This window comes from Zingiber officinale, chromosome 7B, assembly GCF_018446385.1.
Source record: "Zingiber officinale cultivar Zhangliang chromosome 7B, Zo_v1.1, whole genome shotgun sequence".
Taxonomy (NCBI): Eukaryota; Viridiplantae; Streptophyta; class Magnoliopsida; order Zingiberales; family Zingiberaceae; genus Zingiber; species Zingiber officinale.
In genome coordinates this window covers 57781735-57807092 of record NC_055999.1, presented here as the reverse complement: position 1 = coordinate 57807092, position 25358 = coordinate 57781735, and the positions used below count along the sequence as shown (strand labels likewise).

Here is a 25358-nt window from a genome sequence, read left to right as displayed (position 1 = left end):
ATTAAGGAAGAATCAAATTATGATAAAGATCGAAAAATTATCTTTTTATATGATGATTAATTTTAATTTTCTAATTTACTCATTTTCAATGGTATAAGATAATCCTTGGAGACCATCAAATTAACTGGAAGGGATCCTCTAGTGAGAGACAATGACCCCCACCTATCTAACATGTGGGGGCCATTGCCTCTCACCAATCCACCTTTCCTAGTCCAGGAGAGGATAAGGAAAGATGATCTAGAGGATCCCATTCCCAAACTAATGAATTTCACCCAGTGTAAAAGGAATGAGATCCTCTAGACCACTTTTCTTGATCAGTGGATTGGTGGGAGACAATGATCCCCACATAAGAGCATCTCCAATGGAGGATATTTGGAGGGGATATTTCTTCAAATATCCCCCACTCCCAAATATCCCCCATTGTAGGGGATATTTGATGTGGTAATGGAAATCATCGGGCACTCATTAGTGCTCGGTGATTTCCCCTTGTAGGGCCCACCATTTTGGTGGGCTGCCACTATTTATAACTTTTTAATTTTTTTTAAATAAATACGATGGGTCCCACCTAAAAAATGGGTAACTTTTTTAATAAAAATCAGAATATTAAAAAATTTTAAAAAATAAACGTTCCAAATCAACATTAAAAGTGGGTGCTACTATTTACAGTTTATATATTTTTTAATTAAAGTAAAATCAGAACTTTAAAAACTTAAAAATAAAATAAAAGGTAACGTTCAAAAACACAACGTTCAGAAAAATAAATGTTCGAAAATTTAAACATTGGATAATGTTCAATTTCTCTCTATATATACATCATTTCTTTCATTTATTTTCATCATTTCCATACTCATTGCCTACCAAAAATTTAGAGAAAAATGGATTTGTTCAACTCTCCAAGTAACGACGAAAATTCTAGTGAAGAAGGTTCTCAAGTTTGTCATAATATTTCCGAAGACACAACGAGGCCTACAATATCAGATCCCGGTGAGGCGTTATTTATGATGGTAGTACGCAATCAATTTAGAGTAGCTGAATTCGTGCAAGATTATCATGGGAGTACACAAAGAAGAAGAACAATTAACATAGATCGTGTAGCTGGACACACTCGACTTGTCAATGATTATTTCTGTGTTGAGCCGGTGTATACTAATGATATGTTCCGAAGACGATTTCGAATGAAAAAAGAGTTATTTTTGCGCATAGTCACTGATTTGGAAAATCATCCTAGTGGATTTTTTAAATGGAGGGAAGATGTAGCAAGGAGAAAAGGTCTGTCGCCGCTTCAAAAATGCACGGCGGCTATCCGTCAACTGGCATATAGAGGTTCTACCGACCAATTTGACGAGTACTTGCGAATGGGTGAAACAACTGCCCTCGAATGCTTGTCCAAGTTTTGCCAATGTGTGATACAAATATACGAAGGTGAGTACTTAAGAAAACCCAATGTAACTGACATCACTCGTTTGCTTGAAATGCATGAACAAAAGCATGGTTTCCTTGGGATGTTAGGAAGTCTTGATTGCATGCATTGGGCCTGGAAAAATTGTCCGGTTGCGTGGAGGGCATAATACACGCGAGGCGATCATGGCTATCCAACAATTGTGCTTGAGGCAGTCGCATCTATCGATTTGTGGATATGACATGCATTTTTTGGAGTTGTTGGATCTCGCAATGAGATCAATGTGCTAATGAGTCACCTATTTTTAATGATGTCTTGAAAGGAAATGCACTGGAAGTTAATTTTATTGTGAACGGTACACAATATACAAAAGGGTACTACCTAACAGATGGTATATATCCGGAATGAGTCACTTTCGTCAAGAGTTTTTCCTGCCCTCAGGATCCGAAAAGAATTAAATTTAAGGAAAGATAAGAGGCTGCAAGAAAAGATGTCGAGCGGACATTTGGGGTACTCTAAGCTCGTTGGGCAATTATAAGAGGTCCAGTGCGACATTGGTTTATGGACAAATGCAAAGAAATCATGTATACGTGCATTATTTTACACAACATGATTGTGGAGGACGAAGGCCGTGCAATATCGATTTGGGATCGCGAAGAACAAGATACAATAACAGCGAATCATGGCTCAACCAGTGAATTTGCTGAATACATTCGAAGAAATTCCGAGTTACGTGATACTCAGGTGCATCATCAACTTCGTCATGATTTGGTTGAACACATCTGGGAAACAGGCCATCGTGATGAGTAAATAACTAATTTATTATATATGAAATATTTAGTTATTCAATTCTGATTTTGTGAAATATTTGAACTATGTTGTAGTTTTTTTTAAAATGTGTACGCTCGATGTTGTATTGTTGATGTTGTATTGTTTTCATTTAAATAAAATATTAATATTACAAAAATTATATTGAATAATTCTCTAAAATATATTTATGAATAAATGATAGACGAAATATATTAAAAATATATATTAATTTTATTTAAATATAAAAATATATGTAAGTTAATAAAATAGTTATGGGACCCATAAATATTTGGTTGGTGGGAGGTTTGATTGTGAAGTTGAGGATAGTTGAGAGTGAGATATTTGATTGGTGGGACCTATAAATATTTGGATGGTGAAATATTTCATTGTGAAAGTTAAGATATTTGAATAGTTGGATATTTGAAAATTGATGTGGAAGTGGGGTCCACAAATACTTGGGAGAAATATCCCAAGTTATTATGGATGTTCTAAGCGGACCAGGAAAGATGGATTGGTGAAAGACAATGACCTTCACATATTAAATAGGTGGATATCATTATCTCCCACTAATGTAAATATTAAATTAGAAGATGGTCTAACATTTACGGACTAGCGGACTAGAGGATCTTTTCCCTGGTGTAAAATGCTATGAAAGGGGATGACTTTGCAAGTGCCGGCACATATGCCAGACTGCCAGCTCTGGAGGCTGCAGTAGGCCCTACACTAGGCCACTAATGTCAGCCCAATCTACAAGTCTTAATGGCCCATGTAAGTATGGCAGCCCAAACGTACTGGGCATGGGTTTGAAAGTCCTCTATAAACCTCTCTGTCCTCGCCCACACTCACTCTTGGCATCCCGATGCTTCGCCTCCGAACGCACCCCTTCTCTGGCGGCCGCTGCCTTCTTGCCGCCGGCGCTCGTTCCTCGCATCGAAGGGCGGGGACCTCGAGGAAGAAGGGTCCTACTCCCCCTCTTCCGCCCCCGAGCCCGCCGAATCCGCCGAAGAAGCCCACCCCCTTCACCTTCCTCGGCGTTACCTGGCACGACTCCTACAGCTGGATGTCCAACTTCGAAGACCCCGTCGCCATGCGCCACATGGATGTGTACATGGAGCAGGAGGAGAAGTACACGGAGGCCGTCTTGATAGCCTCCGGCGCCGACCGGTTCCAACGCAAGCTCATGATTGAGATGGCCCCGAGGATGGCGGCTGATCTGTGCACGCCACCTGTGAAGCTGGGCCCGTGGCTTTACTACCGCCGGGCGGAGGAGGGGAAGCAGTTCCATGTGCTCTGTAGGAGGTCCGCGGCCCTTCACCAGGAGTTTATTTCTTACAGCGAGCCGTCGGTGGGCTTCGATTTCCAGTCCGGGAGAAGGATCGAGCAGAAGCTGGTGGATTACAACCAAGAAGCTGAGCGGTTTGGTGGTAATAGTTATTATCATATAATTTTGCTTTGATAGCTGAAGAGATACATACCCATTCAATACTTGGAGAGAAACAAGGACACTTGAGCTCAACGGAAAATGCTTAAACTAAAATGCCAGCTCAGTTTGATTTGAACCTTATTTAAATCTCAAATCTTAGTTTCTAGTATCATAGAAGAAAAGAGAAAAAACGGGTCGCAGCCAAACTCTTTGTTCCGATGTTTTTTTTTATTTTAAAAAATAGAATAAAAATCATTTACTTTTGATAAATTCATTTACTAAAAGTTTGCTTATTCTGAATTTTTTCACTTCCTCCATGACCTCCTCTTATTTTCATATAAAATGGTACTTCTATTAGAATTTCATCTTCACATCAATACAAATTAAAGAACATTTAATTTTCTATTTTCTCAGGTATAAACAAAGCATGGAGAAATCACTCACCTTTGTGGTATTTATATATTTTATATTGTTCCTTGTTTACCTTTGTCTTGTGTTATTTGGATGCGCTAGCTAGCCGGCAGCACTATCCAACATGACTTGAGCCCGAACTGGGTCATGTTTGCCTCGGCATGACCCACGGGTAGAGCTATAAATAAACCAAACATTTGTGATCAAGGTTGATATTTGGGTTGGTAATATCTTATTTATATTTGTTCAATGTACTCAAGGTCAATTAAATGAACAAACTTGAACAACTCTCTAAATTAAATGAACAACTCTGAACACATATATGTTAAGCTTATTAATGATCAATAACAAAGATTATGAATTGTTTGTCAATGTTCATGAACAATGGTCACGAACAAAATTTGTAAAATCATTAATAAAGCTCTTATCAAAAACAAAGAAGCTCTTAAAATGAACAAATAAACTTATTTTATCAAGCTGATTAACCAACCAAATAAGCTTAAAAAAACAAAAGTTTCAAATCATTAACAAACTCAAATTAAGAGCTTAGTAGAGCTCAATAATATCTAAACCTGTAGGATTGATGCACGCTAGAGGGGGGTGGTGAATAGCGCTCGTGACTTTCATGTTCATTTTAAAACAAAAATCGAAGAGATAAGGGCAACGAATAAAGATAATAAAGATAGAAACGAAAAGCAAACAACACTAACACACCAATATTTACTTGGTTCGGAGCCTGTGACGACTTCTACTCCAAGGCCCGCAATCATCGATCGCTTTTGTTGGACAATCACTATCAATTAGGAAAGTTACAGTAATGATTACAATTAAGCAATTAACTTTAACAATAACAAATAATACCGACGACTTGGAGAATCAGATCTTAAACGTGGTTGTCGTCGGAGCAGCTTTTGAGCGTCATAGAGGCTTTATCAGAGCGGCGCACAGAAGCGGAAGTTGCTTAGAATGTTGTTGTGAAGCCACTGGTCGAAGGCTTCGTTTATAGCTTGTTCCGGGTGCTTGGATCCCCTCTCGGGTGCTTGGACCATGCTGACGTGGCGTGCTCTTGCCGAAACTCGATCCAGCAAAGGTTATCTACTTCCGGGCGCCCGGACCGTGACGCAGGTCCGACCAATCCTCGCGCTCCAGCTCAGCAAACATATCATGGTCCGGGCGCCTGGACCAGCTCCGGGCGCATAGACCAGCTCCGGGCACCTGGACCGCGAGGGCACCTAGCCCTCGCCCGGGTTGCTGCTTGGCAAAGGCATCTCGGGCGCCCGGACCAACTCCGGGCGCCTGGACCAGCTTTTTCTAGCAACTTCATTTTCTGCAAAATAAAGTTAGTCTAGACAAAACAATATAAATAAGGTATGATTTTGACAACATTCTGACTGTCCGATCCTGACTTTGAGTTTCGCTGAAACTCTAGGTCGGACCGACGCCTATTGTTCCCTTTTCGGGAAATGTGTCCTCATATACTCCTCTCAGGAGAAATTACCTTTTGCCAGACCGGTCCTCCAGACCGTCTGGACTTTTGCTCAGTTCGAGACTTCAGGTCTTCACGCTGAATGTCCGATCCACAACCCATCCAGTTTTCCACCTGGTGTTCGCGACTCCAGGATTTTCACCTAGAGTCCTCGATTCTAGGATTTCGCCCAAAGTCCTCGATCCGCCAAGATTTCGCTTAGTCCCTCGGATCAAGACTTCGTTGCCTAACCGCAGCTAGGACTTTCCTTTGCCTAAGATCATTTAGGACTTTCTTGCACACTTATTTCAACGTATTAGACAACAAGATAATTTAACTTTGAGCCCCTTTGCTATTATCAAAACACAACTTCGATCGTCTATGCTCTCTGCACCAACAAAACCAACCAAGCTTAAGGAAGCTTGAACAATCATTTCAACGGCAAGGTTCATTAGAGGCTTGGCTTGGCTTGGTCACTTAATCAAATAAGTTTGAATAATACAAAGCTTGACTTGGTTTGATTCATCGATAGCCCTACCCACGAGCCAAGTCTGGCTCAATTTTTAGTTATAAATTTATACTAATTATTATAAATATTAGATATTTTGAATGATATTTAATTGAAATAATAATTTTTTAGCTATTCATATTTTTCTAATTTTCAGAAATCTTTGGATTTTTTTTTAAATTAAATCCAACCCATGAACCTAGTTTCATGCCTAAGGCATATTGTCCCAGGCTTAGGTTGAGTGGGACACCTTTTTCTTGTGCTAGCTTGGCCTGACACAGAAATAAGATGGGTCTGTTCCTTGCTCGGCCTAGGCACAGCTAGTTGGAACCTCTATTCGAGAATGCATCTTTTGGATTGTGTGTGTCCCTTGGATTAGCTTTATTTCTTCTCTTCTTCTTGTATTGTCCATTTATATCTTGGTTTTAGATAATTTGGAGTTTTTTTTAAATTTATATCAGCACTAATGTTGTTTTGGTAGATGTGTTGCCATTTATGTTCCCGTGGGTGAAGTAATGCTAGTTTTCTTGCCATTAAACATACTACACTATTTGATACCAGGATGCTCATATGAAGAACGATCTGAGGTATCTCCAGACCATCATTTTATTGCTTATACTATGTATGATAAAGAAAAAGATTCCTTCACTTTATGTGTGAGGGATTTAACTACTGGCATGCTATGTGACAAACCTCAAGCAGATCGAGTTGCTAATCTCTCATGGGCTATGAATGGGAAAGCATTACTCTACACTGTCACCGATAATGATAAACGTCCATATCGGTCAGTAAAATAATTGTCTTGTTTGTTTCTCTTTATATTGTAATCTGATTTGCTGTTTATTTTTCTTTAGGATCTTTTGTAGCATTCTTGGATCTAATAAAGATGATATTCTTATTTTCGAAGAATCCAAGGATAATGCTGTCGTGGAGATTAGAAATACCAAAGACTTTCAGTTTATAACTGTAAACATTTTTTCGAACAATTCATCAAAGGTATTTTCCAGATTAAACACATAGTTTTTTATTAACTGCCTTATAATTGTATGATATAAACTAGCCTTATGTTTTCTCATGGTAGGTGTTCTTGATAAATGCCGCTGATCCATTTTCAGGCATGACATTAGTGTGGGAATGTGAACCTTATGTTCATTGCATAGTGGAACACCACCAAGGTTGGTTATATTTATTTACAGATGCTGCTAGAGGAGGTGAAGCAGTAGACTATCATTATTTACTTCGCCGTGCTGCTAAAGATTATGATTCCAGAAACTGGGAGGTATGTGTTTTACATTTGTTCATTTAAACCTAGATAGCTTATACAGTTTACACCAAGTGGATTACATACATTTCTTTGTTAACTCAATCAGGCACCCGTGGCTTCTGTTTCTAAAGCCATTTGGAGTACATAGGTCATGGTTTTAAACAATCCAAAAATTATAGCCAAGGGCTCAATATTCTCTGTGACTTTAGCTTTGTTTGGCTCTGTCTAGCTACAAGCTTCATAAGGTCCTTACCTATTTGTTACTATGTGGGATACAAAGCAAACAATTCTGCATTAGTATAGGTATCTGGAATATCAGGAAGCAAAGAAATGAAGTTTGACATGTTTGTTTTATATTATAGTCTTCACTCGTGATTATGACCTGCAAGAGGCATCACAATAACCTGGGACAGATTTGCTACAATAGGGCAAGGGATCAAATCCCGATGGGCGCATGCCCTCGGAAAAAAACCTCTCCCAACCCCTAACCAACTTGACGGTCAGTTATAAGTTGACCCCATGATTGATCTCCCTTACATAGCTTGAGGACGAGTTGTGAGGGGTGTCTAGGTGAGCGTAATTACCTTTTGCTACAATAATGTTCTGCTAGTGAGAATTAACTCGTAGTTTACAAATTGTATCTTCCAATTTAGAATGATGCTTCTTACAGAATATAATGCACTTGAACATACAGACCTTATTGATCTGTTCTTTGCAGGCTTCCTACTAAGCTAATATTAATCATCAAAGAAAATTTATTTTTGGTTCATGCACTTCTCATACTTCTTGAGTTTTTATGGAATATTGTCCATTTCTATATACTTTATAGTATATTTTAGCTTCAATAGAAGAGATACCTTTTCAGAGATTAGTTATGCAAACACAAACTAGATTCAATTTGGCTAATAGATTCTCCAAATTGACATGGCTGATTATTCTTTGTTGTACATTTTCAATCAATGAAATTGTATTTTATTTGCCAACATGACAAATCATTTTTCTGGAGTGAGGTTTTGTCCAATCCATAATGGCTTTGGGTGAGGTAGCTCCTCCAAACTACATATGGATTTCCCCTCCATCAATAATGTGATACTAAATTGAGAGGTCTTTGTTTTATATTTTGATACCAAAAAGAGAGATTGGAAAAGAGAGATTGGCGAAGTGGAAGCGCGGAAATTAAGAAGAAATTAGGAAATTGATAAGTGTGCACCTTACAAGCTACCTCAAGTAAGATTTGAGTGAATGCTCGATATCCCACAAGAGGTTCAATTCCCATTCTTATAACAAACGTCGGGTGCGCCTTGGGCCCCATCGTCACGTTTGTTGATAAGAAGGAATCTTTAGTACAGACTCCATTTTACAGCTAGTGGAGCATCTACTTTAGAAAAGTAGTGCAGACTCAACTTTACAGCTAGTGAAGCATCTACTTTTTGAAAAGTAGTGCATTATTTGATAGGACAACACTACTTTAGCGCGAATCTTTGGGTCCACCATGCTTATACTTTAAAGTTGCCCATTCTGGTTACACAATCCTGAAGGAGATACGCAGCATGTGAGAGTTGTTTGTCGCATTGCTCTAATGCGGGGTACCAGTCGTTCCACCAATTATCTTTTCCTCGGCACTTATTGCATTCTTGCCTTTTGAGGGAATGGATAATTCTGAGCTATTGCATTGCATTGACGGCTCGGATGGCAGCTCTTTGTTCAATAGTGTGTAGATCTTCTGTGATTTGGTTGAACTCTTTTTGTGGGATTGGTTTCCCATGTCTTGTATTAACCTTTCTCTGGTATTGCTCAGCGAAATCAAGAGGATTTGAACCATCTTGTTCAGCAACTCCTGAGCTTGCGGATGTGGCTGGCTCTGAACTTCCTTTATAGCTGGTACCAGTAAAGTGTGTTGGTCTAGGTGCTGCTCCGGCCATTCTGAAAATATTAACACGTGAATTAGACGAGATACAGAATCAGCTACCTGATTATTTTTTCCGTCTATATGTTCGAATTGCACCATTGGTCCAGCTCCCGTAATGTAATCAGTAAAAGAAATCCATCGAACCCTAGAGGGTTTATGATTTGCCATTTTCCCAAAAAAACTTATAATTGCCTGGCAGTCTGTTCTAATCAGAAGTTCAGCTTTATCCAGGAAATAGATCTTTAGTGCTTCCATAGTGTTCATAACAGCATATAACTTAGCATCTATTGTGGATTTCGGTGGGTTAAACTTGCCGCTAGAATAAGCACAAATCTTTTCCGAGGAGACAGGGTCAAATTTTTTTTTTTCCATTTGCAAATACCGCCCCAACCATCCATGCACCCGTTTACTTCTAGAATCATATAGCATTCTGGTGGAGGTATTTCAAGGTCTGGTAACTGCCGTACCTTGGTCTTGAGTTGATGAATCAGATCCCAGTCGTGCTGATTTAATTTTCTCTCTCCATTTGGGGATGTCTTAGCATATAAAGGCCCAAGTAGTTTACCTAAGTTAGGTATGTAATTCCTGCCATAATTCAGGAGTCTTAGCCATGATCTCATTCCTTTGGTTGTCTTGAGCTCATTATCATTGAAGTCCGCAATCTTTGTAATTACATGGGGTTAAAGTTTAATTCTGCAATTTCCAATAATAGCCCCTAAGAACTCAATTTCAGGGACTGCAATTTTCATCTTCGTAGAGCTCAAGATTAATTCATTCTTCTGGCAAATGCTCAGCATCCTTTGAAGATGTTGTTCATGACTCCTTTCATCCGGAGAAAATACTAGGATGTCATCTATATAAACAGCAATGAAATCTTCTGTACCTCTAAAGCATGCGTCCATCTTTCTCTGAAAAACTGCTGGTGCGATTTTGAGTCCAAAGGGCATGACTAGCCATTCATATAAACCATCAGGGACCCAAAATGCAGTTCATTCAATTGAATCAAGATGCATGGCAACCTGGTGGAAACCGCTTTTTAAATCAAATTTAGAGAAAATACAACTGTTACTGACCTTCTTTAGGATGGTATTGATACCCGGTAGACTGTATTGGTCTTTATGTGTGATATCATTAAGACGCTTGTAATTGAATACCAGTTTTTCCTTTCCTTTCTTTTCTTCTTTTGTAATGGGGTCAATAGTTGTACCAGAATTCACGATTATGACAATCGTTCGATGTCGGCTCTTACTGGGTCGAATTATCCCCAAATCCAGTAGGGCTTTAACATGCTTTGTGAAGGCTTCCTTTTGTATAGGAGTTAAGTGTTTCAATGGTCGGTCTTCTATAATAAATTCTGGATTTTTAATATCCAATTGACACACAATCTGATTTTTCTGCGAGTGTTGCAAGGGGTTCTCCCCAATTATCCTTTGATCCTTTAATTTTTGTAGAAGAGGACTAAATTTCTGCTCAAAGGATTAGCTTCTTGCCCCAACTGAGATGTGAACAATTTCCTTTATTTGGATATATTCTTCCTCATCCAGCTCCAATTCTTCAATAGCTGTATTTACAGAGAGTAACGTGTTAATGGTTGTAAGATTTTTATAAAACGTTACCGTATTTCCTTCAATTCTGAGTCCTCCGTGCATGACTCTTATGAAGTTGCATCCGATGATAAATTGTATATTGTCTCCCAAAGTCATTGGAAAGCTATAGGTATAAGGGATTCTGAAAATATTATCACCGATAATCATTCGGCCATTTTTCATCTTCATTTTTGCCGTTTGCTGAGAATTAACTCCACTGAAGCTTACTATAAATGTATTCTGCTGCAGAGAATCCTTAGGTACTGATCGTTGATCTACGCAACAAGTTGTAGCTCCAGTGTCCAATATTGCTTTCAATTTGAATTTTCAAATCCCTGGAATGTCCATTTCAACCGTTAGGTTATATAACATGTTTTTTACCAACCTGGGGCTTGGATTAGAAGCTACTACTTCTATTAACATGTTGGTTGTTTCTTCTTCTTCTTCTAGGTCATGGAAATTCTTCTGCAGTCTTTGTTCCAACTGTATCGCTTCCAGTTGAGACTTATAGTATTTGACCTCTTCCTGCAATCTTTTTATTTCTTCTTCACACCATATAATATAGTTTCGTTGCTCATATATAAGATTATTAGGATTGAATGGTGTAGCAGGAGCGGGAGTAATTGGTACCTCTTTATTGAAGTAGTATGACCCGCAAAGGTTGCATACTGTAAGAAGACACTCAGGACAATGTATCCTTGCTCTTTGTAGAGTTGTTCGCTTGCAACATGTGCACATATGGGATTGAGGGGCAAATATCCTTTCGTTGTGCTTCCATTGATGCAAGCAATTTGATTGTTCTTCCGATAACCGAATCTGTTGTCGATAACCCCCATCCTCTAGGCCAAGCATATATATGGAGTTTATTTGAAGAGTTTGAAGGGATTGATGCACCTCATATATACTATCTTCTCCTTCAGATATAGCATCACTCTGAGCTTCTCCTTCTTGTACTGAGAGTATATCACAATCTTCTGGAAGATCCTGCTCAAATATTGCTACTCTTTTTACATTCCTTTTCTCATTAGGGCAATCTCTTGCGAAGTGCCCTTCTTGTCCGCACAAGTAGCATTTACATTTTTTGTTTCTTAGTAAATGCTTTCTTTTTTCAATTCTTGCATGAGAGCTGTGGGGTTTACCTTTATAGGTTCTGGATGGTCGCACACCCATCTTCCTTGTTCCGGATTTCTGATAATAGCCTGGAATAGGAATTTGGCTACAGAACGTAAGGTCTTTCAATGATCTTTTAAATGCTGCATCATTACATTCTTGTTCTAAGAACTTGTGAGCAAAGATGACTCTGGGTAACACTCCTACCGTAAGGCCAGGGTGTTTTGTTTCAAAAGCTGCTTTAATCCTGTTTCCGAGATCTCCAGGCATCTTAAGCCAGAATTTTTCTGATAATTCTGGTCCTGCATATAACCGTCCCGTTTTAGCATCTAATCTCATATAATCATTGATGTACTGAATTATATTCTTCACATTGTCATAGGAGAGTTTTTCAAGATCCCTATAGGCAGAATTTTGTATTTCGGTAGATCCTTGGGTTGGGTCTTCTGCTGAAAATACCCTTCTCATCTGGGATAACACATTTTGAGTTCCTTCTCGGCCTTCACTAATTGTTATCAAGGAATCATATTCTATTGCATATGCCATTCGCCATTGGATCCACGTAATTTTTTCTATTTCACCCAAGAGGTTCTCGATAAATTCAACCTTCTCCTTTGTATCTGAAAATGATTGTGACGCCACAAAATTTTTTGTTATAGACTCCCATCTTGAGAAAGCATCATCAAAAAGATTTAGCTATTCCGAGATTACAAATATTGCACCACTTTGCTGCTGTGCAGAGGGGAGCGCCCATAACTCATTATTCATTCCTCCCTTGAATTTAGCTTTTGGTGGCTGCTGTTTATAGATATGCTGAAAAGTCGGAGGATTTTTTTATTAAATCATCAGCTGGGGGGTATCCTGGGGGACCCATAGCTGTATCTGTAGGAGGGCAATATGGGGATATCACAGTGCTAGTAGAATAAATTTGCTCTGTGGCTGGTGATACTTCTTCCACTAACCTTCTTAAACAAGGATACTCCATTTCTACATTGGCAGCGACTAGTTCGATGAATTTGTCGCATTCTTGAGGGTTTAATTGAATAAATGCCTCTTGCCTCCCACCACCTTCGCTTGCAAATGGGTTGGTCCAGTTGTCTTCAGAATCAGGATAAGTATCCCATTGTGGTGGTTGCTGCCCACTGAGAGTGGATAAATATTGTATATAATCTAGATAAGAATCATCAAGATCCCGATAATTAAGAGTAGGGTCCATGGACCGTGGTACATCGGCCCCTGTGCTTGTATCCACTGCATGGTCTTGCTCGAAATTACTTGGGAATGAATCATCTTGAACAAGGACTGCTGTTGTTTCCTTGGGCATTAAGAGGGCAAATATATCTTGTGAGGTAAAATACCGTGGATCTTATGAAGTAAAAGCTTGGTCCTTTTTTGGGATTATAGTTATCTGGTTTTGGGCTTTAGTTGATCCGAATCCTTTGTTTCCTCTTTCTGTGTGACTAAGATGAGGAACTTCATAAACCTCCGGGATGACTATTTTTTCAAGTATTAGCTGTGCTATTTTCTGCTGCTGAGAAATATAAATCGGGAGGTTAGTTCGATTGAATAGAAGTACCTGAACTTCTCCTCTATAATCAGAGTCAATGACTCCAGCCCCAACTTCAATTCCAGTTTTCCAAGCCAGGCTTAATCTTGATGCCAATCTCCCATAGTATCCGTATGGGATTTCAATTCGTAGGCCGGTATGGATTAAATCTCGGCCATAAGGTTCTATGACTGCTGCATGACTTGCTGAGATGTCTAGCCCTGCTGATCCCTCCGATTGCCTTGAAGGTGTAACTGCATTTGGAGTAATTTTATTTATGAGAATATGTGGTTCGGTTGTTGGAGAATACCTTTCACTTGCGGCTATGGATTCTTCCTTTTGTGAGTTTTTTGTCTCACCATCTTCATCATCCCATCCAGTAGGAGGAAATTCTGGAAAAGGAGGAATTTCTGGGATATCATAATTGACATAGTAGTCAAATTTTCCACTAGGTTGCCCTAGAGTATCCCATCTTCCTGTTTTATATTTTGATTTTTGCTCCTCGTAGTAATCATCAGCTTCCCCATCATAATAGACATAGACTCCTGGTTTTGTTTCTATCAAAACTGCTAGTAATCCCGGAACAGCTAAATCTTTTTGATGATGCTTTCTCAAGATGGGAGTCTATAACAAAAAATTTTGTGGCGTCATAATCATTTTCAGATACAAAGGAGAAGGTTGAATTTATCGAGAACCTCTTGGGTGAAATAGAAAAAATTACGTGGATCCAATGGCGAATGACATATGCAACAGAATATGATTCCTTGATAACAATTAGTGAAGGCCGAGAAGGAACTCAAAATGTGTTATCCCAGATGAGAAGGGTATTTTCAGCAGAAGACCCAACCCAAGGATCTACCGAAATACAAAATTCTGCCTATAGGGATCTTGAAAAACTCTCCTATGACATTGTGAAGAATATAATTCAGTACATCAATGATTATATGAGATTAGCTGCTAAAACGGGACGGTTATATGCAGGACCAGAATTATCAGAAAAATTCTGGCTTAAGATGCCTGGAGATCTTGGAAACAGGATTAAAGCAGCTTTTGAAACAAAACACCCTGGCCTTACGGTAGGAGTGTTACCCAGAGTCATCTTTGCTCACAAGTTCTTAGAACAAGAATGTAATGATGCAACATTTAAAAGATCATTGAAAGACCTTACGTTCTGTAGCCAAATTCCTATTCCAGGCTATTATCAGAAATCCGGAACAAGGAAGATGGGTGTGCGACCATCCAGAACCTATAAAGGTAAACCCCACAGCTCTCATGCAAGAATTGAAAAAAGAAAGCATTTACTAAGAAACAAAAAATGTAAATGCTACTTGTGCGGACAAGAAGGGCACTTCGCAAGAGATTGCCCTAATGAGAAAAGAAATGTAAAAAGAGTAGCAATATTTGAGCAGGATCTTCCAGAAGATTGTGATATACTCTCAGTACAAGAAGGAGAAGCTCAGAGTGATGCTATATCTGAAGGAGAAGATAGTATATATGAGGTACATTAATCCCTTCAAACTCTTCAAATAAACTCCATATATATGCTTGGCCTAGAGGATGGGGGTTATCGACAACAGATTCGGTTATCGGAAGAACAATCAAATTGCTTACATCAATGGAAGCACAACGAAAGGATATTTGCCCCTCAATCCCATATGTGCACATGTTGCAAGCGAGCAACTCTACAAAGAGCAAGGATACATTGTCCTGAGTGTCTTCTTACAGTATGCAACCTTTGCGGGCCATACTACTTCAATAAAGAGGTACCAATTACTCCCGCTCCTGCTACACCATTCAATCCTAATAATCTTATATATGGCAACGAAACTATATTATATGGTGTGAAGAAGAAATAAAAAGGTTGCAGGAAGAGGTCAAATACTATAAGTCTCAACTGGAAGCAATACAGTTGGAACAAAGACTGCAGAAGAATTTCCATGACCTAGAAGAAGAAGAAGAAACAGCCAACATGTTAATAGAAGAAGTAGTAGCTTCTAATCCAAGCCCCAGGTTGGTAAAAAACATGTTATATAACCTAACGGTTGAAATGGACATTCCAGGGATTTGAAAATTCAAATTGAAAGCAATATTGGACACTGGAGCTACAACTTGTTGCGTAGATCAACGATCAGTACCTAAGGATTCTCTGCAGCAGAATACATTTATAGTAAGCTTCAGTGGAGTTAATTCTCAGCAAACGGCAAAAATGAAGATGAAAAATGGCCGAATGATTATCGGTGATAATATTTTCAGAATCCCTTATACCTATAGCTTTCCAATGACTTTGGGAGACAATATACAATTTATCATCGGATGCAACTTCATAAGAGCCATGCACGGAGGACTCAGAATTGAAGGAAATACGGTAACGTTTTATAAAAATCTTACAACCATTAACACGTTACCCTCTGTAAATACAGCTATTGAAGAATTGGAGCTGGATGAGGAAGAATATATCCAAATAAAGAAAATGGTTCACATTTCAGTTGGGGCAAGAAACCAATCCTTTGAGTAGAAATTTAGTCCTCTTCTACAAAAATTAAAGGATCAAGGGATAATTGGGGAGAACCCCTTGCAACATTGGCAGAAGAATCAGATTGTGTGTCAATTGGATATTAAAAATCCAGAATTTATTATAGAAGACCGACCATTGAAACACTTAACTCCTATACAAAAGGAAGCCTTCACAAAGCATGTTAAAGCCCTACTGGATTTGGGGATAATTCGACCCAGTAAGAGCCGACATCGAACGATTGTCATAATCGTGAATTCTGGTACAACTATTGACCCCATTACAAAAGAAGAAAAGAAAGGAAAGGAAAGACTGGTATTCAATTACAAGCGTCTTAATGATATCACACATAAAGACCAATACAGTCTACCGGGTATCAATACCATCCTAAAGAAGGTCAGTAACAGTTGTATTTTCTCTAAATTTGATTTAAAAAGCGGTTTCCACCAGGTTGCCATGCATCTTGATTCAATTGAATGAACTGCATTTTGGGTCCCTGATGGTTTATATGAATGGCTGGTCATGCCCTTTGGACTCAAAATCGCACCAGCAGTTTTTCAGAGAAAGATGGACGCATGCTTTAGGGGTACAGAAGATTTCATTGCTGTTTATATAGATGACATCCTAGTATTTTCTCCGGATGAAAGGAGTCATGAACAACATCTTCAAAGGATGCTGAGCATTTGCCAGAAGAATGGATTAATCTTGAGCCCTACGAAGATGAAAATTGCAGTCCCTGAAATTGAGTTCTTAGGGGCTATTATTGGAAATTGCAGAATTAAACTTCAACCCCATGTAATTACAAAGATTGCGGACTTCAATGATAATGAACTCAAGACAACCAAAGGAATGAGATCATGGCTAGGACTCCTGAATTATGCCAGGAATTACATACCTAACTTAGTTAAACTACTTGGGCCTTTATATGCTAAGACATCCCCAAATGGAGAGAGAAAATTAAATCAGCACGACTGAGATCTGATTCATCAACTCAAGACCAAGGTACGGCAGTTACCAGACTTTGAAATACCTCCACCAGAATGCTATATGATTCTAGAAGTAGACGGGTGCATGGATGGTTGGGGCGGTATTTGCAAATGGAAAAAGAAAAAATTTGACCCTGTCTCCTCGAAAAAGATTTGTGCTTATTCTAGCGGCAAGTTTAACCCACCGAAATCCACAATAGATGTTGAGTTATATGCTGTTATGAACACTATGGAAGCACTAAAGATCTATTTCCTGGATAAAGCTGAACTTCTGATTAAAACAGACTGCCAGGCAATTATAAGTTTTTTTGGGAAAACGGCAAATCATAAACCCTCTAGGGTTCGATGGATTTCTTTTACTGATTACATTACGGGAGCTGGACCAATGGTGCAATTCGAACATATAGACGGAAAAAATAATCAAGTAGCTGATTCTCTATCTCGTCTAATTCACGTGTTAATATTTTCAGAATGGCCGGAGTAGCACCTAGACCAACACACTTTACTGGTACCAGATATAAAGGAAGTCCAGAGCCAGCCACATCCGCAAGCTCAGGAGTTGCTGAACAAGATGGTTCAAACCCTCTTGATTTCGCTGAGCAATACCATAGAAAGGTTAATACAAGACATGGGAAACCAATCCCACAAAAAGAGTTCAACCAAATCACAGAAGATCTACACACTATTGAGCAAAGAGCTGCCATCCGAGCCGTCAATGCGATGCAACAGCTCAGAATTATCCATTCCCTCAAAAGGCAAGAATGCAATAAGTGCCGAGGAAAAGATAATTGGTGGAACGACTGGTACCCCGCATTAGAGCAATGCGACAAACAACTCTCACATGCTGCGTATCTCCTTCAGGATTGTGTAACCAGAATGGGCAATTTTAAAGTATAAGCATGGTTGACCCAAAGATTCGCGCTAAAGTAGTGTTGTCCTATCAAATAATGCACTACTTTTCTAAAAGTAGATGCTCCACTAGCTGTAAAGTTGAGTCTGCACTACTTTTCTAAAGTAGATGCTCCACTAGCTGTAAAATGGAGTCTGTACTAAAGATTCCTTCTTATCAACAAACGTGACGATGGGGCCCAAGGCGCACCCGACGTTTGTTATAAGAATGGGAATTGAACCTCTTGTGGGATATCGAGCATTCACTCAAATCTTACTTGAGGTAGCTTGTAAGGTGCAAACTTATCAATTTCCTAATTTCTTCTTAATTTCCGTGCTTCCACTTCGCCAATCTCTCTTTTTGGTATCAGAGCTTGTCATACTCTAGTTCTTTAAGCTTGTTGGTATTATGCAACCCTGAGAAGCAAAAGAACAGATCCTAACTTGATAAAGAAAGGCAAGGAGGCCTGAAGAAGTCAAGGGCACATTTGTATGAGATTCTCCGGGAAGGAATTGCCCTCGCCTGAAGAACAAGAGTCCCTGTAAGTTCTGATAAGTTTTTATGAGCACCTTTGTTATTGCAAGAAATACTATTTCTTATCGAGAAGCTGTTTCAGCCACTGAACCCATAGAAACCCCTTCTATTGGATTTGCTAAACCCAGTGATTTTCAAGGTTTAACGCCTGGAATCGCTACTATTATTAAGCAAAACAACACCAAAATCCATTTACTTATCCAAATAGCTGAAACCTTAAGGGAAATCTAGCAGGAGCTTCGAAGACAAAACACTCCTCTCCCACAAGACTTAATTTCTAAACCCAAGGAAAAGCCAGGAAAGTTAAGGGTATTTAAGGATCCATATAAAATCCTAAAACAGGAGCAGGAAAAATTAAAAGGTACATGGCTATCACCAGAACTGGACAACAGGTAGCTGCTACACCTTTATTTGAAGATCAAATAAGAAGCTACAGAAGGAGTCAGCGACGCCTTTATAACACTCAACAAGCAGCAAGACGGATTGGGCGTCAACTTACTGGTGGAGGAACCACAAGATATACCCTTGAACAACAACTGGAACCAGAAGCCCAGTTACAACTTTCAATGCAAGAGCGAGCATCCATAGTACTTGCAGAGGTACTATATCATTCCAGAAGAGATGATGCACATCATCGGGTTTATGTGCACAGATCAGAAGAAGCAATACTGGTAACAGATAATCACCAGGTTGATAGAAACTTCATTCAAGAAGAAAGCTTTGCTCATTTAGCTTCCGTGTGGTTTGGTGAATTATCTCATGATAGTTTGTCATCAAAGGAAGTTCCTGATTGCCTTTTATCGCTTATGGTAATTGAAAGAAATTGGGTTGGTCATGTTTACTAAGATGCTTTCGGTTGCATCATATTTGCTGTTGTCCATGATGCAATGAAATGTAATTTTGGTATTTTCATTTTCCCATTTTTCTGATTTAATTGATGATTCTTCCTTGCCATCTCACAGAGTTTTCTTCTTGAGGATCTTGGTGTTAACATTGTAGACATTGATTTTTGTGAAACTCACATGGTTCTTATTCTTAAAGAAGGCAAATTGTTCAGATTATGTTCTATACCTCTACCTCTATCTGTGGATGGAAAAGTAAGTTATGACTCTGCAAATTCATCTAATTATAATTTTCAAATAAAATATTAGAATATGTTTATCTTTACCTCTAATTGTACCTGAATGATTACATATGGTAGTTTGTAAGAATTAATACATTTATGTGTCTGTATTTTTCTCATTGACCTTTCACAAGGGTGTATTTATCGAAGACCAATTAACCTTAAATTATTTGTTGCTTATTTTCAGACCGTTTGGTCATGGATAAATGTGTCATAAAAAAATATTGCAGTTATTTAGTATTAGATGCAATGCAATAACTTGTAGTATAATTTAAATAAGAAATAGGGATAAGGTTTACAGTTGGGTTCTTATCTCGTGAGCAGAACTCTTACTTAAACTGGGTGTGGATGAATATTGATTAGTGGCTTTGATTGTGATATTTTTATTCTTTAATGGACATTGACTTGAATTTCATGTTTGATATGATGTACAAAAGGATTGGGTTAGTCAGCTGTGATCAAGGTTGAAATCTTATATTTAGCTGGAGTTTTGGTCCCTGATTAGGATGAGGCATGTCGATTGTGTTTTGTGCCAGTGTTAGTGGGTGCGCCAAGCACCAATACTAGGCAGGATGAGGAGAACTACGCACAGAAGAACAACTAACATCGGTGGCTGTGCTGAGCATCAATCTAAGCAGAGGAGAACTAGGCGGCAATAGCAGAGGAGGAGGGTGCATGTATCACTACTTTACTACCATCATAGATTCCACGAGTCTTGCAGGAAGCTTGATCATAGACTCGCAGACCACACGAGCCTCATCTGAAGTTGTCTTGCCTAGTGAGGAAGTTGATTTATCCCCAAAGGTGGAGAAGTATATTATGGTGCTGATTGTCATGGAACAAAATTATAAACCTTAGTTGTGATTTTATTTATTTCATATTGGACAATGATTTGCATATCTTATCTGTTACACAGTACAAAAGGATAAAAAAAACTTGTAATTAGTTTTCACATTCATTGATTTCATGTTGCTTGTAGCATATTTAGAAACCTGATGTTCCTTAAACCATTTGAGCTGACAAGTCAAAATTGACCTTTTAACACTTTACAGGTGATTGTTGAACTGCTGCCATATGCATTGTCTCAATGTTGTCGAGTTACAGCATAACCATATTTTTCTTCTTGTTTGCAAATGCCTGTCACTTTTTATTATCTATATGCATTATGTCACTTCACATAGGTTTCCCTAACTCTTAATGGCAGGGACCTGTGCGTCTTTCAGCTCTCCAGCCTTGCTTTTTGCCACTTCCTGAACATGCTTGTCAGATTATGCCTGGTCCAAATTATGATTATCATTCCTCCATTATGCGATTTATAATTTCGTCACCTGTGGTATGCAGATTACCATTTCAACATGTCTAGTATTTTTTTTTCTCTGAATGCAGTCAATTCTGGTATGGATCCATAAATTTATGAAAAGATTGTCATATTGTCATTAATTTTGATAACGGCTCCAAGCCTCATTCTAGTGTTGTGTTTCTGTCAGCAGAGGCTCTAGCTTGGTGAATACACTGAACTGAAATATTGTAAATTAAAACTAATCTCCTTACTTGTTTTCCTTGGAAGAACGTGAATTTAGTCCATTTATTCTGGTCTTTTAAAGAGGTTTACTAGATTTTTATGTCTAGAGTGGATTATGTAACAATTAATACACTAGTTTAATTAATGGTTTATGATGACATCAACACCTTGAAACTTAGCAGCAATTAGATTGTTCTTGAGTGAATAGTAACTTTTAGAGTATGATTTTGCAGATGCCGGATGCCACTGTTGATTATAACTTAACAAATGGAAAGTGGCACATAGTGCAACAACATAATATTTTGCATGAGCGCACGCGAACTTTGTATGGCCCTGCAGCCATTTCAGACACTAAAGAAGCACCAGTTTCAAAAGGAGTAGGCAGCCATGATCATCCCCATGGTTCAGATGGTATGTGGAACGAGCTTACTGAGTTTTATGTGTGTGAATATTTAGAGGTTCCTTCAAACAATGAGGTCCTTGTCCCCTTAACAATCATATACTCTCGAAAGCACAAGCATGAGAATAGTCCAGCACTGCTTCATGGTTATGGTGCTTATGGTGAACTGTTAGATAAGCGCTGGAAAAGTGAGTTCAAAAGCCTACTGGATCGTGGTTGGGTGATTGCTTATGCTGATGTCAGGTTTTTATTCTGTGCCTAGTTTAAGATTTCTTATTAGTTACCCATTCGTAAATCTCTATGGTCTTGGTTCTTTGCTTCAGTATCTTTTGTGATCTGAACTGAAAAAGAATAGGAGGTTTTAGATGTGGCAGTGTTTTAGTGGTCAGAAACATAAAAGAAAAAAGAACCTTTTTCCATTCCTAAATATTCAGAATTTATAAATCCATGTTTCACTATTATATTGAAATCTTGCTTAGTAAGTTGCTAGCTAACTTAGTGTCTAAAATATGCCAACAGAGGTGGTGGTGGTGGTGGTAAGAAGTGGCACAATGATGGAAAGCGTAGCAGAAAACAGAATTCAATCATCGACTATATTTCATGTGCTGATTTTCTAGTTCAAGAAGGTATTGTGCAAGAGAACAAGCTTGCGGGTTGGGGATGTGGTGCCGGAGGGCTTTTGGTTGCTTCAGCTCTTAACAGTCGTCCAGATTTGTTCAAGGCTGCAGTTTTGAAGGTACATATGATGGCTGATGCATTCCTATGCAAACTAGTTGTGTAAAAGGCATTGTACTTTTCCTTGAGGTGATAATGATAAATATTCCATATTGTGACATTGGGGGGACAATGGTGCCCATCTAAAAATGTTTCCAGTGCCTTAGATAAGGGGTAATACACCAAAAAATTGCTTCGCTTGAGATGTTTTTCATTTGTTTCAAGATATGGATCCTGTTTAGATGATGGAACTCTAGAAGGATCGTGATAAACAATAGTTTAAACTTTAAAGAAGACTCAGTGCTTGTGTAGTTTTCTTTTCACAATTTCAAATTGTGGTCCAAATAGGGATGTAAGTTTGAATATATGCTAAGCTTGACAATAAAAACAGACATTTAAACATTAGTGATTTCTGATTTTAACACCCATTAACAAAACTCATGAAGAATTTGCTTGTCATGTTTCTGATAGCTTTTTAATGTATAATGAATATAAACTGTATATTCACAAAGTCCATAATAAACTATATATATATTTGTGTTAATATTTTGTAAATTTTCATAAAAATTTTAAGGCTCTAAAATACATATATAGAACTGATAAAAAAACAATAGTTTCATTAATTAGATAATTTTTAGCTAACCTTATGACCAAATTTGTATATACAATTTCTTAAACCTTTGGCCTGTTTGAGCTTGGTTAACACTGAGCTTAGCTTGAGTTTGTTCATTTGTCTAATAAACAAGCTGAAGCATAGTTAAAGCTCACTTGTAGCTGCAGGTTTGGAAGCATGCAGATTGTACTAATTGGGCTTTGGGTCATATATTGCACGACTGTTTACAACAATACACCAAACAGTTTTATTTCAGTAAAAATGCTTTTGTAATTTTTTGCTGATACTAAGAAGAATTTATTAGCATCTCATGAAAGTTTAAAATGTGGTTCTTGATTACCAGTATTCGACATGTTGTAGTAATCTTGGTTAGAGTACACTATTATTATTATCTCTTATTTTACCTGGGTTGTCCTTTTCCTATCTTTTCTATTATCCCTGTGGAGAAATTTCTACATGTTTGTTTTATGGTATTTTCAATCAGACAGCTTCAAATCTAATTGTTTAAGTATTTGCCATATAGCTTTGACTGTTCATAAGTTTGGAACTATAGATGCCACTTTTGTGATACAAAAAATCTGTTGTGTTAGCTTTATATTTGTGCTAAATTCAGATCATCACTAGACCAATGCAACACTATTAGTTTCCTCTATAAAAACGTGTTTTAACATCTCTTTCTAATAATTAATTATTTCTTTTCATATGTTTGTTTCCCTTATAGAACTGTATCTTCTTCCTTCGGTTGCTATACTGAAAGAACTTGGTTACCTTTTCAATCTTCAGGTTCCTTTTCTAGATGTCTGTAACACTCTGCTCCACCCTGTTTTGCCTCTCACACCTGCTGATTATGAGGAATTTGGCTATCCTTTTGAAGTTGAAGATTTTCTTGCCATCAGGAAGTATTCCCCTTACGATAATATTCAAAAGGATGTTCCTTATCCAGCTGTTTTGGTAACGTCATCTTTGAATACAAGGTGCATTCCAGCTCTATTTACCAAAATAAAATATATTGCGAACTGAATTTAGTGGCTGGCTTTTGCTTTTGGCTATATTTGCCACCCTATTCAAACTTTTATTATGCCTTACTTTTTTGTGAGTTGAAGTTTAGATGACTATAAGATTAGAAGCAAGTGCCTGCTCATTCTGTAGCACTGTCAAAAGCATTCTTGTTTCTGAACATATAATTTTTTTTATTATTTAATTTTGTTATGTCTCAAGAAAAGAAAGATAGTAGTAATTAGCTTAAATTTGGAGACCAAGTTGTCCATTACACATGAATTTATATCCATTGTAAAAAAAAAAATTCTCCTAAAGACCATAAACTAACAATAACTCACAATTCACAAACTGAGAAAATAAACAAAAATCATTAATTTGCTCATATCTGGAGTCTGAACTAATAGTTGGTACCATTGAATTTTCTGTTCAACAATAATGCATCATATTCTAGCTCGATAGCTTTTGGTTGGTATTTTTTATGAGTATCAATTATAACATTAAATTATGCTTCAGTGATTTAAAGTTTCTCTGTATTTTTGAGTTTTAGCTTCCAATTAATTTCATAATTAGCTGATTCCTCTGAATATACATATTTTTGCATTGTAGCCAAATAGTTTTTCAAGTTAAAACTTGCAAAAAGATGTTCTTACATATGTTTGAAACCTGTTTCATATGTGATAGGTTTGGGATATGGGAAGCAGCTAAATGGGTTGCAAAAGTAAGAGAGCTGACCGTCTATGATCCTCAGAGGCCAATCCTGTTTAATCTGACAGCGGATATAGTCGAAGAAAGTAAGTATCTAGAGGCCAAAGAGTGTGCCCTGGAAGCTGCTTTTCTCATAAAAATGGTGTCAGAATCCTAGACCTAAGCCATATGCACCGAACATGGATGGAATCCAATGCTTTTGTTGCCTTCTTCAGAGGTTTCCTTTCCTCATGGTTTCTGGCGAATGTGCTAATTGCGTCCAGGTCTTGCCAAGGAAGAAAACTAGTGAAGTTAAAAGCAGCTTCCAACCTAAGCAGATCATCTGAATTATCAATGTGATTCTCAGATAAACGAACTAAAATGCCATCACTTACAGTGGATGTTTCAGTGACCCTAACAACAGTTGCCTTGTTGATCGTCGATTGAGATGCTAAAGCGATTTTGTTCTTGTAGCTTGTTAAACAATGTTACGGAGTAGAACGAGGACTTTGCAAGATATAAATTATTTGGTCTTGAGTTAGTTTTTTATTCCGGTTGTTTCATCAGAGTTCATAATGTACCTTTGTTTATTATGTGACGCATGTAAATAATCTTGGATAGTTTCATAAAATAGGCAATGTAGTGGGAAACAAAATAATTAATCATTTTCTATTTATCTTAATATAATTCCATTAGAAATCTTGTATGATTAGGATCAGTATTCAAATAAAGAAAGAGGAAGATTATTTATATTAAAATGATTAAAAATTAAGGGAGATGTATTCAATGTTCTATTTTTAATTATTTTGAATGATTTTTATAGATTTTAAAATTTTAGGTGTATTCAATCTAGATTTTTATAAACTTAATAAAAATCTATTGGTATTCAAATTAAATTTTTATAGAGTTTTAAAAAGCCCTTTGTGGTATTCAAAATTTGACTTTTTAAAA

At 37.8% G+C, this 25358-nt stretch overlaps 1 protein-coding gene across 1 annotated transcript; it reads left to right on the top strand.

Moving 5' to 3' along the window:
* Positions 1-3065: 3065 nt before the first annotated feature.
* LOC122005776 (protease 2-like) lies at positions 3066-25038 on the top strand. The gene is made up of 10 exons (XM_042560973.1): positions 3066-3633; positions 6578-6800; positions 6871-7012; positions 7098-7295; positions 19315-19449; positions 20680-20808; positions 21231-21640; positions 21917-22133; positions 23508-23698; positions 24405-25038. The coding sequence occupies exons 1-10, from the start codon at positions 3069-3071 to the stop codon at positions 24583-24585; spliced, it is 2391 nt and encodes a 796-aa protein (XP_042416907.1). The 5' UTR covers positions 3066-3068; the 3' UTR covers positions 24586-25038.
* The last annotated feature ends 320 nt before the right edge of the window (positions 25039-25358 follow it).